We start from the raw sequence: 24,665 nt of genomic DNA, 5'->3' as shown, positions 1-24,665 counted from the left end.
GTCTGGCAGCGGCAATCTGTCACCCCATTGATCACCAGGGTTGATCTGGCTGACTAGGCAGGTGTCACCTTCCTCCCTCTCTGCTCCATGTATATCCCTCCTGAAGCTACACACGGGGTCAAAGAGGAAGACCTTCCCATTTAGAGGAGGATTGCACTTCAGTCACGGGTAGACAAGTAGCCGCAGTCCCCTGCTAGAACCTCCAAACTAGCTCTCAGGGTCCATTTGTAGAACACAGGGTAGTCAAGCTTCCAAGGCTCCAGACACATCCAAATGAGGCACTGCCTGTGGCCGCCTGCCATTCTTTATGAACACTGTGGCCCTTAACACAGAATGGGGTAGTTCTGTGTGTGCGATATAGCCCCGTCTCCAAAGTCGGTTATTACGTGCGTGGAAAGGCTGAAATGCAGAACAGCATTTCATATGATTACTTGTGTAAAAATAAGTAAGTAAAAGACATACACTAGCATAAGAATATACATTAGTGTAGTGTTTGCGTTCAAGATCATCTTGAGCAGTCCCCTCCGCGGTCCCCTGGATCTGTCTCTTGCTTCAATCGTGTTTGGATGGAACAGGGACACTCCTTCTTCCAGCCTCCTACCACCCTCCAACCTCTTTCCCAGTAACCACCTTTAGAACCTTCTCAACCATCCTCAGCCTCTGAGACCAGCCAACACTATTTTTTTTTTAAGCTTAACTCCTTATTGCCGAATAACCATGAGCTCCCAAATTTGTCAGAATTATTCCACTGGGGTGTAGGCTGCAGTCAACCATCTGGTAAACCTGCCACTGTGAGTCTCCTACACCGACCTTTCTCTGGGCTTCTATTTCCACTGTGGCGATGTGGCTCTGGAGGGCCTGCATCACCTTGTCCTCCAGAAGGCAGAGAAGAAGCCTGAGGGCACCAAATGTCTCTTAAGGCTGCAAAACCAGCTCTGTGTCTTCATTCTCTTCTAGGATGGGCTGAAGCCTTCCCAATGTGAGTGGGGGCAAGACCCAGGATACCAGGAAAGCTGCTGTGGTCCTGGAAAGGAACCTGACCCACGCCCTTTGGGATCTAGATGCCCTGGGTTCTATCCTCACAGACCCTCAGCTCCTGGCTTCCTGGAGAACCACTTCCTGGATGAGGAGGTGAAACTCATTGAGAAGATGGGCGACACCTGACTCAACTCCGCAGGCTGGCGGGCCTCACCGGGGCTGGGCCAGTAAATCTTGGAAAGGCTCGCCCTCAAGTGAGACTAAGAGCCTTTGGAGCCCAGAGACTCCTCTGCACCCCCCTGGTGTCTGGTCTCTGCCTGAGCTTCTCCCTGCAACCTTTAAGCAGCCTTTTAACACCCTAGAGCAGTGGTCGGCAAACTCATTAGTCAACAGAGCGGCAAACCTCAGCTTGCGAGCTGCATGTGGCTCAAGAGCCACAGTTTGCTGACCACTGCCCTAGAATCTTCCCATTTGGACCAAATGGGAACAATACAGCTTTTTGCAGGAAGAAAAAAAAAATAAAATTAAAAAACTGAAATCATTCAAATGAAGCTGTTAACTGCACTTGAAAAATGGATGAGGCAGAAGAACTGCAGAGACTTTTTATTATTATTCAGATTTTATTATTTTTAGAGTATTTTAAGATTCACAACAAAATTGAGAAGGCACAGATATTTCTTATTTTCTCCCTGCCTCCACACAGGCATGGCCTCCCCCATTATCAACACCCCCCACCGGAGTGGTACATTTGTTACCATTGATGACCTACATTGAAACATTGTAATGACTCCAAGTCCAAGGTTAACGTTAGGGTTTGCCTGTGTGTTGTACATTCTCTAGTCTTAGACAACATATAGGATATGTGCCCATCACTGTGGTATTATATAGTGTTTTCACTGCCCTAAACGTCTCTGTGCTCAGTCTGTTCACCCTGTATCTCCCGTTCTCACCCCTGGCAAACACTGACTTTCGTTTTTACTGTTCTCCATGGGTTTGCCTTTTCCAGAATGCCATGTAGTTGGAATCATACAGCGTGCGGCCTTTTCTGATTTGCTTCTTTCATTTAGTAACACACATTGAAGGTTCCTCCGTGTCTTTTTTAACTTTTTATTTTAAATCTTTCTCTGGCGTTCGACTTTCCTAACTACATGCAGAATTGCTTTTATGTTTTAAGAAAAATGATGACAGAATTATCTGTGTGGAGAAATCATAGTTTTGCTTTCTTTTTATTTTCCTGGAAAAAAAAACACCACCTTATAAACATAATTTTTAATGCCATTCTGGATATTAGCTGTGCCTTGTCGATGCGTGTCTGATGGTAATGCCAAAGATGTCCAGCAACATGATCCCAAATTTTCTCTAAATATCCCATAATAGGATATTTCTCCACTGGCCACCACCCTAATCCACACACAGGGCTAGATCCTAGAGCATGGTACTCCCTGCTCCCTTAGAGGGTGCCTTCTGGACTCAGTAGCATTTGGTGACAGTTTGAACCCGCTGGTGAGACAGGGAAGAGAGTTGGGTCACAGCCTGTGCTATACCCGGTCCTGGTCATGGGTGATGTACCTCTGGTGTCAATGTAGGGGTGGTGTGGGTGCTCAATGTCCAAGACTTTTGTGGCCCCTGAGCCCAGTGATGGATGGCTCAGACACAGCAGCCTGAGAGCATCGGAAAAAAACTCGCTCCTTGGTAGAGTCTTTTCTGGATGCTCCTCTTGGCTCTTCACAGTCCAAACTTAAATCCTTTCGGCTCTCCTCAAAACGTGGCATGGGACAGCGGGAACCAGGGGTCTGGCCCAGATCCTGCTGCTCACCTGCTCTGTGACTGTGGACGAGTCACACGACTGTGCGCTGCAGGTTCCCCTTCTGTAAACAGTGAAGGTCAGATGCCCTTGGAGGTCTCCTTTTAAACTAGTTAAACATCTAGTATTTCGAAGGCCCTCTAGCCCCCTCCCCACTTGGCCATCCTCTCTGGTAACAGCCAGATTTGGTAAGAAAATCAGAAGCAAGCTCTCTGTCACTTCCGTTCTCTGCCCCAGGGTGCTCTGACCCTTTCTTTGAACCGAACCAGCGCAAGAACCTCAGGCTCTCCCACAAGTCAGACCAGCCCAGAGACTAAGCAGAGAATGAGTTGCCAGGAAGAGCAGATCCACACTCTGATCAACCCGTTCTCAGGGAGCTTCACAAGCAAGAAGCTTCCTGGTGGGGACAGAAAATGAAGGAAGTCAAGGCCTGGGAGAGAGGGAGATGTTAGACGTGAGGCGAGGCTGCAAGGCTGGCAGCCTCGTGTCTGCTCTGCCTGCTCCGTACACGTACACCTTGTGCTCGTGCAAGCTTCCAGAGCTCCTTCTAGATGGTGAACCAGGAACCCTCCTGGCTTGACCAGGGCTCCTCCTGCATGTGAAAGGGCTAGCAAGTGTGCGCCTTGGGCCTCCTTTTAGTCCCGCCTCCAGGCGCTCCTCCATCAGACTGCCCAGCGTCCTCTGGGCCTGGGTTCCCTGAGGCAGGCCCCCCTGAGCAGGCAGTGCTCTCTGTGCTGGAAATCAGAAGCCTCTCTCCCACCTCTCCTCCCTGCTGTCTTTGAAGGCATCTTGGGCAGGGGTGATGTTCAAAAATAGCTTTCTAATTACTAAAGGCAACCATCGTCATCGCAGAAGATAATTAAAGATAAATGACATTCAAATAAGAAAATAAAACTCAACTTGTCACCCCTTCACCCCACCCCAAGATGCCCACTCTTTCCTGTTTGGGTTTATTTCCTTCCAATCTCCCCTCTGTGTGTGTGTGTAACAGGTATATGTCAACCACACATCAGTCAGCCCACTTCATGGTCACTCTCGCTCCAGTTTGTTTATAAAAGCAGGGATTTGCCCAGCTGGTGTGGCTCAGTGGTTGAGCATTCACCTATGAAGCAGGAGGCTACAGTTTGACTCCTAGTCAGGGCACATGCCTGGGCTGCAGGCTTAATCCCTAGTGTGGAGAGTGTAGGAGGCAGCTGATCAATGATTCTCATCACTGATGTTTCTATCTCTCTTTAGCTCTCCCTTCCTCTCTGAAATCAATAAAAATAATAAAAAAGGAATCATCCTTATCAAGTTAAAATAACATTATCTATAATAATAAAAGCATAATACGCAAATCTGAATGGCTGAATAGCAGAATGACCGTCTGGATGACCATGCTATGACATGTACTGTCGCCAGGCCAGCGTGATGCAATTGGTTGGGGGACCTGGCCATTGCCCCATGATCACCCCATAGAGGGAGGCCCAGGCCACCGGCCAGTGACACTATGGCAGGTGTGCTGGGCCAGCCAGCAATCGCCCCACAGAGGGCGGCCAAGGTCAGCCAAGCAATAGTACCCCATGCCTGTCACCCTCATAGGGAGTTGACCAGTGGTGGGGAAGAGGGGACAGCACCACACAGATGGCAAGTAGTGCAAAGGTGGGGCCAGCTGCCTGCAGCTGAGGGAAGAAAGCTCTGATAGGCCCTGATCGCCTGGCCAAGACTAGGGACCCAACCTGAGGGGTCCTGAACTGCAAGAGGGTGCATTGCGGGCTGAGGGACAACCCCTCCCCCCACCCCCCACACACACCCATGCACGAATTTCATGCACCAGGCCTCCAATATATATATATATATATATATATATATATATATATATATATATATATATATATATATATATATATATATATATATATATATATATGGCAGGGGTTTGCCTCACATGTGCTGGGGCCGCTGCTGGGAACCCTGCCACACAGGATGCTGCCGTCCACTTGGGGCCAACCAAGGGCCAGTTCTGCTTCCCCTCGTTGCTTCTTCCCTCTCACATCCCTTGGTGCCACATTGGGCTGTAGTCACACCAGCTTTCACTGAAGGTTACAGGACACAGAAGGAGTTTCCATCTCAGAAATAGAATATTCAAAATTCTTTTTCCTAAAACTCACTTGACGCTCAGGCTACCAGGAATTTCTTACTGACTTCTCACCTTGAGTGGCAGGTCCCGCCTCCCTACTGAGCTTCTCAGCTCTTCCCCCCTCCAGCTTCTCTTCACATCCTAGGTTCTCCTCTCTCAGATTCCTGTCATTTCCTGTGCAAAGCCATTGGCCATCTTTGAATCTCAAATCTTCACTTCCTCATGAAGTAGTTGATGAGGGTATTCTAAAAATAAGGTAATTTCTTTCCTGAGAAGCATTCTGATGCCTACTGTTACAAATTCTACACACACACACACACACACACACACACACACACACACACATACTTTCCATAAGATTCTTTTCTACTGCACAACTTTTACAACCTTTATTTTTTTCCACCAATAATTTCCATGGGAAATGTTCTTGCAATGCCATTATGCATTTTTCTATGACATGATTTTAATGTCCGTGTCATGTTCCATTACACCAATGTCCTGTTGTTTATTTAGGCGATTTCCTGCTGATAGATATGTAGGTGGTTTCCAACACTTTGCTCTGCACACACAAAGGGCTGCCACAGAGAAACCTCAGAAGTGCTTTCTTTACACACATGCCTGTGAACCAACTTCTCCCCATTTATCACTGGTGACATGATGGTTGCTCCGGGGTCATGGAGGGATGGTGGGAGAGGCCATGGGACAGAAGAGATGTTGCTGGAGTCACAGAGAAATGGCAAGAGAGGTGATAAGGACTGGGGAGGCATTCTGTAAAGCCCAAAAAGAGAACAGGATGGAACGTTGGTTTCTGAGATTCCCCCCTCACCCATCCTGGCTTAGAACTCCCGCCAAAGAGCATGGCATGTGTTCTTGGCCAGAGCCAACAAGGAAAAAAAATCATGTTGGGCAATGGATTTCTTCGGAATTATTTCTGGGCATATACTCATTATTACTTTCCAAATGGCCCAGCTGGTCCCATTAAAGTCCCACTTCCAACCCAAGAAAGGGGTGTTAATGAAGACTCCAACAGAAATAACCCTGTCTGCCTTCTCCCTGAGACTCCCATCCCACTCTGAGTATATTGTATTGAGATCAAGAGTTAGAGGAGCCACAGGCGGGATAATTTGTACGGATGCCCCATAGCCCCGGGTCTGTGCCTTCCCTCATGAGCAGTGTGGCATGTGACAGGACCAAAAAACTGAGCTGACTTCAGGCTTTGGCATTACAGCTCTCATGAGCAGATTCCAATATGCCTTAAAGGGCTATCAACATAAGCCTTCTGCCTTTAAGAGTTTTAGATTGGCTTTTCCCCTGAGACCTTCTACCTGCCCCTTGGACAGCAGTACTGGCCAACAAAGGGCGCATAAGAATATGAAGTCATTGATGATATCAACACCTTCAGAATGCTCTTTCCCTTTTCCTCCTAAAGCTCTGGCCACAGGCCATGACCAATGCCTCCTTATTGAACACCTTGATGAAGAGCCTCTGCCCAGGATTGTGCAGAGATGGTGAGAAGGGTGCAGCCGCCCCTGTTGGAGCAGCTCTGGAATGCAGGGGTGGGGGGGCATCTAAAGAGAAGAATTCAAAGGGTCAGGAAACAAAGAGCAACTTGGGAATGGTAAAAAGCAGAGATCTCCAAGGACAGCATTGCTAAGACAGAGAAAACAAAAGAAACACTTGACAGTGTTTGTATCAATCAAATGCAAGCTGTGCTAGATTGGGGGGAAAAAATAGGTCAGAAATGAAAGCGAATGGCATCGGAGGGGAGTCAGCCCACTAGGCAAAGCTGAAGGACTCCTGGTAGAGGGCACAGCCTCTGTAGCAGTGGAAGGACTCTTTACCTGGGCACCTGGCAGGGCAGGTAGAGCGTGAACAAGGACATGGCCATCCTACTTCTGTCCCAGCTTCTCAGGGCCTTCAACTTGGAAGAGCCTTTAGAGATCAGCATATCGAGGTTTCCACTCTTTGCCACCAGCTCTGCAGGAGTGGAATCGACATGGGACTTGGGCTGAGACAACCCTGGCTCTTTCCCTACAATTCAAATGGCCTTAGCATGTCACTTAACTTCCCCTGGAAGCTTCTGGAAGCAGGGCTAAAAGTAACCTATTTCCCAGAATCACTGTGAGGGTCAGTGAGTTGTAAAAACTATACCAATGTTAGGTATTGCTAATTTTTTAATTGATTTTTTATAGGGAGGAGGAGAGAGGGATAGAGAGCTTGAAACGTCGATGAGAGAGAAATTGACCAGCTGCCTCTTGTACACTCCCCACCGGGGATGTGCCCTCAACCAATGTACATGCTCTTGACCAGAATCGAACCTGGGACCCTTCAGTCCTCAGACCGATGCTGTACCACTGAGCCAAACCGGTTTTGGCAGGTATTGCTACTTTTTGAGCATACAATATGTGCAAATCACTACGATGTGGTTTTGCTTTGAGGGGACTTAGAGATGCCCTACCTACAAATGCTTGTCTGGAAGGGCGAAGGAGACACGGTACATTAATAACTGCAGGGGTGGGCATCTCCTGAGTCTAGTCTGTGGCTGTGAAAAGTAATTTTTCCCTTGGGAAAACAAAAGGGTCAACTGGATGATCGTACCTGTAGATTTGACAGCGTCAGAAAAAGACTCCCCATCATGTTGTGTGAAAGCATTACTACTAGATGGTGATGCGGTATGTGTGTACATGCTATAATCCATAGGTAATAGAAAAATAATAACTTCTCAGCAAACTAGAAATGGAGGGAAAGTATCTAATCTTGATAAAGAGCATCTACCTAAAAACTAAAGCTAACATCATACTTAATGGTGAGAGGCTAAATTAATTTCCTTATGGACCCAGGAATTGCACTCTTGAACATTTATCCTAGAGAAATGAAAGCTCTCTGTGAATGTTCGTAGAAACGTCATTCACAATAACCCAAAACAGCCCAAATGTCCTTCATCATATGAATGGTCCAACAAACTATGGTACATCCATACCATGGAATACGACTCAGCGATAAAAAGGAATGACCTATGGATCCTTGCTACAACTTGGATGGATATCAAGGGGATTACGCTGAGTGAAGAAAAAAAGAAAAAATAAGTTCCAAAAGACTTCATACTGTTTGATTCCATTCATATAACACTTTGAGATGTTCATTTTAGGAGTGGAAGAGAGATTAGTGGTTGTCAGGGATTAAAGGGAGGTGGGATACAGGAAAGACACGGATGTAGTTATAAACGGACATCAAGAGGGAGCCTGTGGTGCTGGGACTGGTCTGTAATTTAACTGTGGAGGCAGAGGAACCTACATAAGTGATAAAATGGTGTATAACTAAACACGTGCACACTCACATTCAAGTGAAGCTAGGGAAACATGAGTGAGATCTGTGGATCGTATCAGGGTCAATATTATAGTCAATACTAGTAGCCCTGCACACGAATCCATGCACCAGTAGCTCTCTGGGGGGCCTGACCACATGGTGCCCACTGCCCAGAGGCTTTCTGAAGCCCAGAGGCCCATCTGTGGCCAGGTGAGGAACACCTGCCTTGCCACGGCGACGGAAGCAACCATTCCTCCAGGCCGCTCATATTGCCTGCTCTCAGCAGCCACCACCCCTTCCCTCCCCAGGGAACTGGGGGAACTCCTGTGGGGCTGAGAGGACTTGTGGCTATGGGCACCACCATCTTTGTGATGGAGTGATGGTTAATTTGCATATTACTGTATAGATAGGACATTGTACTACAGCATTGGTAGAAAACCAAGTAAAAGGTACATGGGGATCTCTCTGTATTATTTCTTACAGCTGTATGTGAAGCTACAACTACCTCGATAAAATTTTTTTTTTTCAATTAAAAATAATGTTGTGGGGGTTATTTTGCAAGCACCAGGTAGGCTAGGAGCTGTCTCAGAAAGAAACCAGAGAGGTGTTGTGTCAGCTGTATGAGGATAACAGTAGACTCACAGTGAAATCGGAGATCCTGGTGGTTTTAGAACTTAAAAAAAAAAAAAAAAAAGTGTTGGTGGACACTCTGCACTTGGTTTCTCTTTGAATGCAGAGGAACAAGTAGGGTAGAGGGTTCTGGAGCATTCTATAGGAAGCTTCCAGGTGAGAAGTATACAGATAAAGTGAGCACCGGTTAGCACTATCAGGTCTCACACGTAAGCCTCACAAGAATCAGAACTCGGGGCTCAAATCGACCTGATGAAGGAACCGAGTTAAAATTTTCTACAGGAAGTTGAACATCCTAGGAGGGCAGTGTGCGTGATGCTTGAGCACAGCCTTAGGTGCCAGAAGGCTTAGGCTCAAATCCTAACCCTGACTCTTACTAGCTTTGTGATCTTGGACAAGTGACTAAACTTCCTTGGGCCTCAGTTTTCCCATCTGGAAAATGGGAAAAATATTAGTGCCTGGCCTATTCATGCTTAATAATCTACTCTTACTCTTAATTACCTTTCTGGGAGGATGGATGGAACATCCCAGCCTTCTGTTTCTCCATTTCCCTGGCCTGGTCTCCTCTTCTCCAGGGAGAAGTCTCCAATCACTATGAAGAGAAAAGCCTGAAGTGTCCCAAGTTGACTCCAAACATTGTTTGTCCACATTTACAGATTTTCACATGGTCATATGGTGGGTAATCCTGGAGCTCCCATTGGCTGTCCTGCGTTCTAAAAGTTTAACCAATTATATGGTTTTTAAGAAACATATATCCAAAATGCTAGAATATACCAGCTCAGGAGACAAAGAAGCCCACCTATAGGTGCCCATTAAAAATGTGGATTACTACCTTGCCAGTGTGGCTCAGTTGGTTGGCACATCCTCCTGTACAACAAAAGATTGCCAGTTCGATTCCTGGCTGGGCACATATCTAGGTTCCATCCCCTGCCTGGGCATATACAGGAGACAACTGATCAACGTTTCTCTCATATATCAGTCTCTCTCTCTCTCTCTCTCTCTCTCTCTCTCTCTCTCTCTCTCTCTCTCTCTCTGTCTCTCTCTCTCTCTCTCTTCTCTCTCTCTCTCTCTCTCTCTCTCTCTCTCTCTCTCTCTCTCTCTCTCTCTCTCTCTCTTCCTATCCCTCTCTCTAAAAGCAGTAAAGCATATCCTGGAAGAAGATAAGAAATTATCAATAAAAATGTGTATTACTGGACCCTTGTGAATCTGCGAATCTGCATTGCCCAGCATAGGGTCCGGGAATCTCCATGTTAAATAGGCTTCCGTGGATGATTTAATGACAAACACTTGTCTGTGGGGTTCTGTTCGGGTCTCAGAGAGCTTGGGAGGCACAGGTTATTTTCATCCTGCCAATAAGCCTTCAAGGAAAAGATAGGTAGCAACCAAAATTCCCTTTATTTACTCACTGCAACACTGAGACCACGAAAGGTGAGGTGTAACTCAAGGACCCCAGTGATGCCCGTGCTAGGGACGTTGTCATGCATCAACTAACTCAGAGGCACCAAACCTGGCCAGCAGCTTCTCCATTGAAAATACTTCCCTCTTCCCTCACAGGCTCTCTCATCTCTCATTCCTTATAATCCCAGGAACCAGGCCTATTAATTTTCCTGCCATGCTGGCTTTTAGAGCTCTTAGCTCTCTTGAATCTTAGGACTCCAGAGGAGCCCAGCGTGACTTTGCGTCTCTCCCTCCACCCCATCCTTAAAGCTGTCAGCCATCCATTCATCCATTCGTGGGGAGGGGAGGGGCTGAGAGCAGGGAGCAGGCAGCTCTAATGTTTGGGGTGTGGAGGGGTGGGGGTAGAACCAGCTGTTGACTCAGAGGCTTGCTAGTCTATGAGAAGAAAATTGGCCTAGAACCCCACCCATTCTTTCCCTCGAGCCCCCCTTTCTGACTGCAAAGCTGCTTTGGTGCTGTTCTTTGCATGTACCCGCCTATCCCCAGTAGGGAAAACACACCTTTGGAAGGAAAACTGATAAGTAAAGGCAAGCAACAAACCTACGTTTGGGAGACATTTGTGGCAAGTGGGGGTTTATGTGCATGCCACCCATGAAACAAAAATCATTAATCAGAAGAAGAGGGTTATTTGCAGGGCTCCGAAGGCAAGCATCTGTGTATGCAGGAGCGACCATCAGCACTTCCGTGGAAAGGTGAAAATGAGTGGGTCACTGCCGACCCGTGACGGAGCCTCCTAAGGAAAAGTTACCGTCATGTCCCTGCACACTCCACGTTCCCATCGCTCTGCCATAGGAAGACCCTCTAAAATGTGTCTGACTTATTCCTAAAAATGTGCTTTCAATGAAGCTGTAGCTTCGTGTATGCATCATCCATTGTGTGTGGGACCCAAAAGGACATTTTCTCTGATGAAGGTACATGTTGCTGGAGAAACCATATTTGACAGATGGCTTCCTAAAGAACCAGCAGTTAGGAGATTCAGCTTGAGTGCCCAGCACTGTGTGAGACACGCAGGATATTAACTGTGTCATCTTATCATCACAAGAGTTCCTACAAAGGAGATATTACCTCCATTTAACACGAGAGAGGGAGACCCAGGGAGATTAAGTAATGTGCCTGAGGGCCTGGGCTAGTGGGTGGCAGAACTTGGGTTCCAGCCCAGGAACCTATCTCCAGATCCACCGCTGCTGTCCAGCCAGGACCACCCAGAACTGGCATGATACTCTGTGCCTATTCAGTGTGCTTATGACCCAGACAGCTGCTACATATTCTGACTGTCACCTCTGTCCCCATCCTCGCTCCTTCCACTTAACTGCTATGCCATTGCCCTTGGAAATAAATTTGAAAATCAATAAAATAATTGGGTTAACTTTTGGAAAACATTCTCCCAGGAATGTCATAGCCCCTTCTTGGTGCCACCTCCCAAAGGGATGGCCAGCAAGGAGTATTAGTTTCCGAAGGCTGCTGGAATAAAGGACCACAACCTGGGTGGCTTCAGATAACAAATGCATTGTCTTGCAGATCTGGAGACCAGGAGTCTAAGATGAAAGTGTGGCCAGGGGTAGGTTTTTTCTGACCTCTTTAAGGGAGAATCTATTCCCTCCTCCCTCTGGTAGCCTCCGACATTCCTTGGTGTGTAGTTGGCCATCTTCTCCCTGTGTCTTGTCACATGGCCTTTCCTCCGTGTGTCTGCCTCAGTGTCCAAATGTCTCCTTTGTGTAAGGACGCCGACCATTTTGAGTCAGGGTCCATCCTAATGACCTCCTTTTGACTTGATTACCTCTGGAAAGATCCTCTCACCAAATAGGGTCATGTTTTGAGGATTCCAACTTCTGGGGAGGATATAATTCAACCCATAACAGTGAGGCAGCCCCGTAGAATAGGTTCCTTCTCCTCGCTCCTGGCCCCAGATGGGTCTTTCCTTCCCTCCCATCCCGGGAAAACTACGGTGAATCAGCTGAAAACCAATGGCTACATAAAACTTGTTCTGCCTCCTCTCATCCAGTTTCCCTTCATCTCGTGCCAATCAATGGCATTTTGCCCAGGCAGTCACTATGCCCTGCGTGCACCGGGAAAAACAAAAACAGGTTGCCAGAGCCAGGAAAACCTGACATGTTTTAGCCTGAGGTCTTAGTGTGGTTTCTTTGGGGAACATCAAACGATTTCCCTTGTCTGAGTGCATGAGTGTGCAATGGGGTTCTTTAGGTTGCTGGTTGTCTTAAGTTTTCCTACCACAGATCCCTTGAGAAAGCCTGCCTGGCCTTCTCATAGAAACATACCCTCACCACCCAAGGTGGGCAACGGAAGAGGAACCTCCATGTGGGAGGGGTGGTTGGAGACTTACAGCCCCAATTCTTGTCCCAAATGTACTTTTCTCTTGTAAGTTGCCCAGGAGGCTCTGGAAAGGCTGTTTCTCTTCTAACACTTCTTCCCAAACATGAAGAGAGACTCACCTCTCAGTCCCAGGATGAAGTGTTTGGTTCATCGGGTGATCCCAGTGGCCTGTGGAGTGCCCAGTGCACTCAGGCATCACTCTGGCCTTGACCGTGGAACACAGAGGAAGGTAGTTTACACAGGTGGCCTGTCCTTTGCCAGGGGTTACGTGGATTTCCAGAGGCTTCAAATGCAAGCTCACAAGCACCCATGGTCAAGAGCACAGTCTTGGAAGCCTGGCAGAAGTGGATGGATATCATAATTCTGCCACCTCCTACTTGAGGGACCTTCAGTAGGTTACTTAAATTCCCTGGAACTGGGTTCATCATCTGAAAAACAAACAAACATAGAACCTGTTTTGTAGAGTTACTGTGAAAGGACATAGGATATGCACGTAAGGTATTGAGTACCACCTCTGACACAGCGGAAGGGATTAAAATGGAGATAAAGGAAGGGCAGTGAGACAACCCAACCCATTCTAAAGGTCTACCGTGCCCCAGACCCTGGGTAATGGGCAGAGGGACATAAAAGGGACATCAGACTGCTGGTCAACCTCTTCTTAAATTTCTCAGCTTTAAAAAGTGCCTTAAAAACATCCCAGCTTATCTATCCCCATGGGCTGGTTACATGGACCCCAAGTAGCTCCCCAACCAAACTAGAGAGGCATCCCAAAAATTACTGATAGGTAGAGCTAAGTGCAGCTTTCCAGACTCTCTCTTACCCCCTCCACCCTGGACCCTCTTAAGAGCTCTGGCCTGGCATCCCTGCTTCCTTGTCTGGATGGCAGCCCATCCTGACCAGAGCTAACTCTAGATTTCTCTGTCTTCCTGGCCGCTGCCTCTGATGCCAGCCAGGGCTCCACACCTGGGACTTGCCTGGCCTCACCGCCCACCAGGTCTGAACGCTAGGCCAGAGCCAGGTATCACAGTTCCCACCGGATCTGTAGGGGTAACCATGACGTTTTCACCTAATGAGTCCCAGAAAGTGATTGCTATTCCAGAAATTGTTATTGTTTCTTTAGCTCTGGGGAAGAGGGATCTTTTTCATTTCCCGGCCTCTTTGCCCCCCACTCCCCACTCCCACCCCTCACCATTTTAGATGTTCAAAAACTGTGTTTTAAAGAAAACGAAGCTCCGCTTCCTAGACTGCTCAGGTCAGCACACAGAAGTGTGTTTGGTGGGAAATTGGACAGGAAGAGACTGAGGTCACATCGGATGGCCACGGGGAAGCTGAGACAGGAAATCCATCAGTTCTGGGGACAGACGTTGAAGCCCGAGTCCCCCACAGGTAGTAGTTAGAGGTTTATACGCGGGAACCTCGTGGCAGAAACCTCTCCATGTCTGCAGAACTGTGTGAGCACCAGGGCCGACCCCACAGCTGGGGGAGGAGAGGGAAGGAGGGTTGGTGGCATCAGCCCAGTGTGGGAGCCCCTGGTGTGTCAGCAGATAGAGATCATCTGTGACAGCAGCCGCCCACGCCCAGGCCCACCCCAGGCCCAGGGGGCCAGCAGCAGGTGGCTTTAGCTGACTTGTTTGGCTTTCTGCCCTGTGGCCAGTGGAACCTGACAGGTCAGTTTCCAGATCTGGGCCGATTTTTTCCACTTCCTGGTTCTCGCGCCTTCAACCTGAGAAGCTGTGGTTCCCCTCCCCCACACTCTGCAAGAGGATGTGTTCTGTCCACAATGCCTGAGAAACGTCTGGTCTCTTAATCAGCCATTCTGAACCCTAGGAAGTTATTTAAGGGATCGAAACAGCTGAAGTTGGACCCCTGAAGATTAAAATCAGTGACTGGCCTCTATCTGAGGATGGTTCTTCCAATGTGGGAGAGACCTGAGCACACCCCTCACCCCACCAGCCAGGTCTCAGCAAGAAGAAGTTTGCCTCCTGAGTCTGTTTTGTGGTGTGTTTTTTTGTTTTGTTTTGTTTTATTTTTTGTGGGTTTTTTTTTTCCATTGGTTTTTAGAGTGAGGGAGAGAGAGAAAGAGAGAGAGAAACATCAATGAGAGCGATATATCATCAATCTGCTGCTTCTTGCATCCCCTCCTGGGGATCTGAGCCCCCAACCTGGGCATGTGCCCTGACCAGGAATCAAACCGGGACCTCCTGGGTTCATAGATCAATTCTCAACCACTGAGCCATGCTGGCCAGGCTCCTAAGCCTGTTTTTATTTGCTTTGGAGAAGGTGTCTTTTTGGAAAATTATTTTTTGCACTTCTTTACTCTTAGTCGATGCCTACTGACTATTTGAGTGATGGGATGGAGATGGAGGTAGCTCAGCAGGGCTGGGGTTATGCAAGGCCAGCGATGCTACCCGGGAACCAAATTGCAGGAGGCACTGGCTCTCGGGTTCATACAAGTTCTCACCCTGTTCTCACCCTGATTGCTGGTGAGGGGAAGCTTCGAGGGGAGATGGTTTACTCAGAAATGGCTGACTGTGGAATAGTAAGGGGCCCCAGCATAGGCACCTGCCAGCCTTTGCTTCCTCTAGCCTGGCACATCCAGGCCTCTCCTGTCCACAAGTGAGCCCTGTACGGGGCTGGGCACTCCCTATCAAAAGGTCCCTGCTTCCGGGAACTGCAGAGAGAAACATGTATGAAGGAGAACTTGGATCAAGTCAGAGATAGTTGTCACTGCAGGGGTGCAGGGCTGAAAAACATTATGATAATATTAAATACCGCTCTGAGTACTTACCATGTGCCACGCCCTGTGTTAAATACATTATGGCCATTATTTTACATAATCCTCTCAACGCAATAAAGAACTTGGGCTCTGGAGCCAGGCAGCATGAATTTAAATCTCAGCCTTGCCTCTTTCATGATGTGTGACCTTGGGCAATTACTTACCCTCTCTGGGCTTCAGCTTTCTCATCTGAAAAATGGGAATAATAATAGAACTTACATCATGGTATTCCAAGGGCCATATCCGGTAATACAAGGAAAGCAATGAGACAAGCATCCGGCACAAAATAAGCGCTGGACAAGTATTAGCCATGGTTAGTATTGCGATTGCCTCTTGTAGCTTATTCCTAGGGTTGCCACAACAAAAGTCTCACAAAACCGGGGACTGAAACAATAGAAATGTATTGTCTCACAGTCCCAGAAGCTAGGAGTCCAAGATCAAGGTGTTGGTAGGGCTGGTTCCTTCATAAACTGTGAGGGAGGATCTGTTCCCTGCATCTCTCCTCACTTCTGGGCTTTGATGGTTTATAGATGACCATCTTCTCCTATGTCTCTTCACTTCATCTTTCCTGTGTTTGTCTCAGTGTCCAAACTTCCCCTTTGTTTGAGGCTATTTGGGATGCTATAACAAAAATACCATGGGTTGGGTGGCTCAGACAACAACCCCTTATCTCTCAGTTCTGGAGGCTGCGAAGTCCAAGGTCAAGGCACTGGCAGGTTCGGTGTCTGTCTGGTGAGGACCTGCTTCCTGGATCTTAGCTGCTGTCTTCTCACTGTGTCCTCACAACGCAGACGGGGTGGAAGATCTCCCTGGGGTCGCTTTTATAAGAGTACTGATTCCAATCATGAAAACCCTATCCTCACGAAGTAGTCTCTTCCCAAAGGTCCCTCCAAATTGGGAATTAGTTTTCAATGTATGAATTAGGGGAGGGAGGGTGGAGAAACACACATTCAACTGTAGCACCCTTTTATAAGGACATCAGTAACATTGGATTTAGAACCAACTCTGATAATTACTTTTACAAAGACCCTATTTCCAAATTAGGTTACGTTCTGAGATACTGGGGATTCACAAGCCAACACATTTTTTGTAAGGATGGGGTGGGGGAAGAGGGAGGAGACATAATTCAACCTATGGTACAAGGCTAAGGAACTTGCTTAATGTCATACATCTCATTGGTGATGAAACTGGGTCTTAGACCCCAGGATTATTTGGTGACACATTTCATGGCATGAACCCCCATGTAAAGCCTCAACTTTCTTTTCTTTATTTAAAATATATATATTATTGATTTTTTTTACAGAGAGGAAGGGAGAGGAATAGAGAGTTAGAAACATCAATGAGAATCATTGATCAGTTGCTTCCTGCACACCCCCTACTGGGGATGTGCCCTTGCCTGGAATCAAACCTGCAGCCTTTCAGTCCACAGGCTGACGCTCTATCCACTGAGCCAAACCAGCTAGGGCAAGCCCCAACATACTTAAACCTTCTCTGAATGGGGAGAAAGAACCAAAGAAAGACATTCAGAGACTACTGCTCCTGTGTTGATGGCATTTCCTCTTCTTTCTCTCTTCTCCAGCCTGCCTGCTCCAGGCTGAGCTAGTCAATTATGAACGAGTCAAGGAGTATTGCCTCAAAGTCTTGAAGAAGGAAGGGGAGAACTTCAAGGCCCTTTACCGGTCTGGTGTGGCCTTCTACCACCTTGGGGACTATGACAAAGCACTCTACTACCTGAAAGAAGCAAGGACCCGACAGCCAACAGGTAAGGCAGAAATGAATGTTTTCTCATCCTAAGCCACCTCTGGCAGCTCTCATTGGGATGGGCAGCTGTCAGGGTGCAGGGCCAGGCAGGTGCAGAAATGGTAAATTAAGGGTCAGATGACCACTAGAACTTGGAATGAGGACAACATACAGCCCACACATTTGCCTGGGGTCTGAGTCCCAAGGAATGTGGTCACCTCTTCCCTTCACATTGAAAATGGAATTCTTTGTCTTTTCTAATCCAGAATCCAGCTTTCTTCACTTATTCAATAAATATATATTGAGTTCTTATGATGCGCCAAGATTTCTGCTGGGCACAAGGGATGTGGATGAGAAAAGGTGGCTCATATATTTGAGGGGCTCACACTCTGGTGGGCAAGACAGAATACAAAGCAATGATTTGGGTGCTGAGCCCAGTATGTTCCAGGAAGCATGCTCTGCCTTCTCCAGTCAGATCTCATTCCCGAGAGGATGCATTATCTGTTGCATTCTTGCAAATTCATGTCCACAATGTTCAGCCATTCGTTCATTCCACAGATACTAATTAAGCAGTTACAATGGCCCAGGAACTGTTCTAGGTGCTGAGTAGATGTCAGGGAACGAAAGAAACTGCAGCCTTCAAGGAGTTTATGATATAACTAGAGGCCTGGTGCATGAATTCATGCACCAGTGGGGTCCCTTGGCCTGGCCTAAAGATCAAGCCAAAACTGGCTCTCTGACATCCCTGGAGGGGTTTTGGATTGTGAGAGGGCACAAGGCAGGCTGAGGAACCCCAATGGTGCACAATCGGGGCTGGGGAGGGACGCAGGAGGTGGCCAGCCAGGAGGGACCTTGGGAGGGCTCAAGGCGTGTCCAGCCTGTCTTGCTCAGTCCCAGTTGGCTGGACCCCAGCAGCAAACTTACTGGTCAACTGTCTGCCCCCTGGTGGTCAGTGCATGTCACAGCAAGCAGTTAAGTGTCCTTAGCATATCATTAGCATATTACACTTTGATTGGTTGACTGGATGACCTGACCACTGGACACTTAGCATATTAGGCTTTTATTATATAGGATGGAGGAAGGTGGACACTAAGCAAATGGACAAATAGATAATACAGTATTTAGTAGTGTTAAGTGCTATGAAGAAAATGAAGCAGAAAAAGAGGATCAAGAGTAAATGGGGTGCTATTGTAGACCTGGTGGTAAGGAAGAAGCTCTCTGAAGAGATAATATTACAATAATGACTTTGACTTGATTTTGCCATTGTTGTTCACAAGGCTGATTTTAAAAAATATATATGTTTTATTGATTTTTTTACAGAGAGGAAGGGAGAGGGATAGAGAGTTAGAAACATCGATGAGAGAGAGACACCAATCAACCGCCTCCTGCACACCACCTACTGGGGATGTGCCCGCAACCAATGTACATGCCCTTGACCGTAATTGAACCTGGGAACTGTCAGTCCGCAGGCCGACACTCTATCCACTGAGCCAAACCGATTTCGGCAACAAGGCTGATTTTTTTAAATGTACTTCTCTTTCTAAGAAGTCTTTAAGAACTTTAGGATCAAATGTATACATTTTTCTTTATCTTCATAAGAGCACCAATATCTTTATGTGTTGATTAGTTTTCTGTAATCAGTCATGTTCCCCCAATTGTACTGTAACTCACTGGAGAACAAAGAACTGGACTCAGTCAACAGAATTTTTTTGAACACCTACTGTATGCCAGCACTGTTCTGGCTGCCATGTGTGGCACTTTTTAGAATTCTGGAAGCAAGCATCTCAAGCAGCCCTGTAACTCTTATATGCTGGTATGTGCGGAGCTAAGCAGCTGTTCCGCATCATACCCTGCCTGCCAATTTAAAAGCTGGAGTTGAGGGATCATTTCCCAGTTTGAGGTGAGGTGGCCTGACTCTACTGATAAGGACAAAAATAAGACAATGAAGCAAAGTCATTTCAAACTCTTCAATTTAAAAAATTACATTTAACTAATATGTCTTCCTCGTTAGAGTAGCTCTGCTAGGCTAGCCTATTTTGGCCCTCACAGAAATGTCCTGAGGAAGGTATGACCCCCAGGGGAGGCAGGCTTTGGAGTCAGCTGCCCCACATACTGTCTGTGGCCTTGGGCATCACACTTCACCTCTCTGGGGCCCAGTTTTCCCTTTTGTCACAGTGAGGGGGATGCTACACACCTGGCAGGGTTTCGAGGAGGGTGAAATGAGATAACACGGCACAAAGTAGGCATTCAAAAATGGAAGTCGTTTCTTGCAGACAAGACAGGAGGCTTGGAGAAGTTGGTAACGTGCCTGGAGTTAAACTCTAAGCAGAGCTTCTACTCACTGTGCTGACTCAGGAGCACGGGGATATGCTGTTTCATAGCAATAAAGGGAGACATCCCTCCTCCTCTCCTCTCCTTCCTGTCTGCCCCTGGGTCAGGGTGTCCTGTCCACATTTGCTTGGGGGAGGCCATGGAGGAGAATGCTAGCTATAGACCTAAGACTTCCCCTCACCACATGTCCCCTAAGGTGTGTTTCTCTCCTCACAGACACCAACGTGATTCGGTATATTCAGCTGACGGAGATGAAGCTCAGCAGATGCTCCCAGAGAGAGAAGGAAGCCATGTAACTACAACACCTCTCTAGACTTGCACTTGCGCCCAACCCTGGACTTCTAGGCATCCCCTGGCGGAGAGCCCCTCCCTGGGTTCTGGTCCTTTCTCCCCACTCCTTCCACCAGCGCCCCCCCTCCCACCTCTTCTTCCTGTTGCCCCCCCAACTCTTGTCTACTCCCAGTGTGAAAAGAAGGAGATACAAATCTGGAATCTGGCGGGTTGCCCTAACAATGGAGATATCTTCTTCTCTAGGTCAGCCACTGAGAGGGACCTGAGCTCTGTGGGGACAGCCGGGGAAGACGGTCACACACCAGGAATGCCTGGGTTTCTGACAGAGGCAGATCCTGGCGGTTTACCATCCAAAGGCAGCAGGGAGGGAACCCACATCTGGACCCTGCACACCTTTCTGACGGACCAGAGAATCTCAAGGCAATTGTAACAAATCCAGGGACGAGACAAACACCAGGAGCATTGGCTAAGGCAGGAGAATGACCGTGAATTTGTACACTGGATTTCCCCACCTCTACCCCCAGTAGCCTCAGCCCCTGCCTCCCTTCCTTGTTGTCTTTGCTTGTGCTTTCTTCTCTTGCCCTTGGGGATCTGCGTCTGTGCCAGGATTCACATGCCATTGATACCCACTCTCAGTGCCCTCTGGTGACCACACATACCATCCTCCCATCCCCCCCAGCAGGCAGCTGTGACAGCAGAAGGGCAGGGACAAGTGGGTCAAGGGTTGACCACTGAGGTGAGACGGGGAGGAAGAGGAGATGTCCAGGGGAGAGAGCCTTGTATAGGCTGGGCAACTCATTAAGTGTACATACAAGTGAATTAACAGGCAGAAACTCCTGCCACTTCTGTTGGAAGCAGCCCACTCCCCCACTGTTACTCCTTCCCCTGAGGAACCCACTCAGAGCTGCTTACAGCCAGGCAGGACGGGGCTTCCTCAATGGGCCATTTGTTCCGTGGTCCACAGAGCTGGCTGCCTCCTCTGTGTATTGGAGTAGGCTGGGGCTGGGGATTTTGCCCAGGGGGCTGGCTTTGTGGGACTTGTAGAGCCTCTTTGATGACATTAAGCTGGACTCATTGTCTAGCACAGAGAATGTGTTCAACACATATTTGTTGAGTGAATAAATGATGACTGCAGACTGGCTCTCCTGCCTTAAACTAATTTTTATCCCAGCCTGGTCTCCTGATATCTATGCTCTTTATGCCATGTTGCTTCAGTCAAATAAGAGACATTTCCTGAGGGCTTATTGTTTGCCTACCATTGTGCAATATGCTGTGGGACATGGGACGTGGTCCTATGAAGAGTTCAGAAATACTCGTGTGAGATTATTACCAATGACACCTTTCATTTCTATGATGCTTTACAATTTTCAAAGCACTTTCGTGTATCTTCCGTGTGACCAGTGAAAGAAACAGTATTGTACAAATTAAAATATATACAGATGCAATAATGTTAATAGTTAGCATTTATTAAATGCACTATCCTCAGCTCTTTCCATGTATAGGCTCATTTCTTTCATGCAATTACCCTAGGAGATAGCATCTCTATTTGAAGGATAAGAAAAACTGAAAGCCAGAAAAAATTAACTATCCCAGCCCGGCCGGTGGTTGAGCACCAGCCTATGAACCAAGAGGTCACGGTTTGATTCCCAGTTAGGGCACATTCCCGGGTTGCAGGCTCGATCCCCAGGAGAGGACATTCAGGAGGACAGCCAATTGAATGATTCTCACTGGTGTTTCTATTGTATCTCTCCCTCTCCTTCTCCCTTCCTCTCTGAAATCAATGAACAACAACAACAACAACAACAACAACAACAACAACAAACTTACAAAAGAAAAATGAACTATTGCAAGGTGGCATGGTCTTAAGTGGAATAGCTAGGATTGGAGCCAGGTGTGTCTGACCCCAGAGTTTTAGCTCAAACTACTCTATCATTAGTTCCTGCTCTACAAAGTGTACTGAGCAGTTATGACCACTCAAGAGCAGAGCAGCGTGTGTTACATTAAAAAGTTTTGACTGTAGTATCTGAGCTGCCTCTTGTGTATAATATGCCCAATGCAAAAAAAAAAAAAAAGTCCCTAACCTTAGACTCGCTAGTGGACAGGGCAGTAACAGACCCAGAAAAGAGAGCTGAGACCCGGCAGTTATTTCTGAGTATTGTTCATTCTACTTGCTGATGGGCCAGACAACCACCTAGTTTTCCTCACCTCGTCCCAGCTTTGGAGAAGATTCTGGAGAAGATTTCATGAGAGGATGAAAGGGAATACCAAGCTGATGATGGGTTATTTGTTTAACCTGGGGCTCCACCACTGCAGGAGCTCATGGCTGCAGAGGGGCCCAGGAGCCAGCAGCCCAGAGGATACTCACATGGCTCCTCAAAGGCTTCTAAATCGGGACTCTGAGAAAGTGCCAGGAACATCCAAGGGCCCACCGTTGCTTGCCGGTAGCTCAGCCTCAGGAGAAGGGGAAATAGAAAAGGCTGTTAGAGCTGCCACACTGTACCCCACCCCTAACCATAGCCCTCTCTCTGCCCTCTTCCTCCAAAATAGTTTCACGTGACCCCAATTCAAAACCACTCTGCGGTGTACAGAGCTCAGGCAACCCTGCACAACTCCCCTGCCCCAAGCCTCCAGCCCAGAAAGCTCATGAGCTGGCGAACTGCTTGTCAGAATCTGAAGGATAAGATGAGGTCAGAGGTGGCCTGTAGAACCAGTTCATACCAGCAAGGTCTTTCCTTTGGTCTTGCATTCAGGAAGGACTCAGAGTAACTGTTCCCAACGTGGGTCAAGAGAGAGGTCAAAAAGTGAGTTGCGGCGAGACTGGGCAGCCGGGGATAAGATTGTTATCCTTCCAAAGAAAAAGGTTGAAAACCAGAACTAAGCACATCCTCATGGGACATTCTGGTGCAAGTGTACAGGCGGTCTGCTTGTTTGGAGACTTAGATACACATGCTTATTGGAACTCCATTCACTGTGATCCAACGTTAAAGGATCCCAAAGGGAAAAGCTGCCTGGGGGATTAGCTGATGTCTGGGCTGAGTGGTGGGTCTTCTGTTCCCTGGTCCAACAGAGACATCAGGGAGCTGCTAAGCAAAACCAGGTGTGTGCACCTTCCTGCCGGCTTCCTTCTCCCCGCCCCTAGCACAGACAGGCATTGCCATTTAACTGCAGGCACCTGTGACAGCAGAAGGACAGGGCAGCTGTGTTTGCAGAGGTCACTGCTGAACTCTACCTGGAGCACGAAACCTGGATCTGACCTGCTTTGTCATCTCCTGCTTGGACTTTTGGGATAGACTCTTCAGGAAGAAAAATTATACTCTTCTTGTAATGATTATAAACACCTCCCATGTGTATTGTGAATTTTAGGGGGACGGGGGAAACAAATTCCAACCTACAATTCTATTATAGCACACAAGGCAGGTATTACCACCCTTTGGGATGTATCTTTTGGGATAAATGCACACATACACATACAGTTTGTTGTGTGTGTGTTTTAACAAAAACTAGAGCACATTGTGTGTGTGTGTGTGTGTGTGTGTGTGTGTGTATAGTTACTCTTTAATAACTTTTCAAAATGTGTATATTTTAGAATATGTAATGCCTACACAGACACAAAACTCAAAAATTACAAAAATCTCTATAGTAAGAAGTAAATCTCCTTCCCACCCCTCTGCCAGCATCTAGTCTCGCTCCTATTACTTTTAAGCATTTCCAAACATGGACACATATACTCTTGTCACACACAAGTGGTAGCAAATGGAGACACGCTTTTGCACCGTGTGCTACTTCACTTAGTATATCAGGAGCATAACATTTGTGTGTGTGTGTGTGTGTGTGTGTGTGTGTGTGTTTCTCTCGAACTTTTCAACATCCTCCCCATTCTACAGATGGATCCTTATTTGATAATCAATCTCCTAATAATGGTTATTTCATTTGTTCCCAGTCTTCATTCTAAGATTGCAACAGACATTCTTGGAGCTATGCTGTGTACAAGGAAAACAATGCTTGTCTATCTTTAAGAATTTTGAGGGAAGTTGCCAACTGTCCTCCAGAGAGTTTGTACAAAGCACTCCTACCTGCAGCCTTGAGAATGCCCTGTTCCCTGCACCCTCCCCCCCCTCATGGTGGCTATTAGCCCTTATCAAATCTTCACCGATTTGATAGAAAAATGATAGGAGGTCAATGTTATTTGAACTTGCATTTCTTTGATTACTATCAATGAACATCTTCATATGCTTGTTGACCATTTGTATTTCTTTCTTTGTGAAATTTCTAGTCATTTGATATTGGTATGTTTACCTTTATTATCAACATGTAATTTTATTACCAATATTATCTTTGTCCAGAAACACTGCAAATGGGCTTTCCGAGTGCTTTGCTTTCGCATTTTGTTGATGGTGCTTTTTGACATACATAAATTCTTAATTCTGCAATTAATTTGTTCCTCTGTTGCCAGCTTCTTCTGCCTGTGGCTCGCTCTCCCATTTCTGTCAGGTGGCCCTTGTGAAGCACAGGATGGTGTGGCTCCCTAGCTTGAACATCTGTAGCAGCTCCTCGTTCACTTTAAAAGCCAAACTCCTTAGCATAACACACAAGGGAGGTCCTGTGAACCACCCCCCCCCCCTCTCCTGGGATCACCTGCTAGTCTTCTTGGCAGGTGCCCTCCATTCCATGGCCACACAGCTGCTTGGCATTCCCTGAACCCATGCTCTGGGTCTCTGAGCCTCTCCATGCTGTTCCCTCTGCCTCGCTGCCCACGCCTTACTCCATCCAGCTCCCTCTTTGCCTTGCTAACTCCGTTCGGACCTCAAGCATCACTAATTGAAAGCGGTCCCTGACCCCTGAGTCCAGCCTGCACTCCAGCAGCATGAGCCTACCCGTCCCTGGCCAGCATTTGCAACAGC

At 47.4% G+C, this 24,665-nt stretch overlaps 1 protein-coding gene across 1 annotated transcript in view; it reads left to right on the top strand.

Annotated features, from left to right (window-relative positions):
* The window catches only part of TTC9 (tetratricopeptide repeat domain 9), a 30,970-nt gene extending 6,776 nt beyond the window's left edge, over positions 1-24,194 (top strand). Inside the window, exons 2-3 of the mRNA XM_084893689.1 lie at positions 16,982-17,164; positions 19,690-24,194. Coding sequence (XP_084749815.1) covers positions 16,982-17,164; positions 19,690-19,769 — 263 coding nt within the window. The 3' untranslated portion in view covers positions 19,770-24,194. The remainder of the gene's footprint in view (positions 1-16,981; positions 17,165-19,689) is intronic.
* Positions 24,195-24,665: the final 471 nt, after the last annotated feature.

This window comes from Pipistrellus hanaki (assembly GCF_964339955.1).
Source record: "Pipistrellus hanaki genome assembly, chromosome: 1".
In the NCBI taxonomy this organism is placed as follows: domain Eukaryota; kingdom Metazoa; phylum Chordata; class Mammalia; order Chiroptera; family Vespertilionidae; genus Pipistrellus; species Pipistrellus hanaki.
This window is presented reverse-complemented; position numbering and strand designations above follow the sequence as displayed.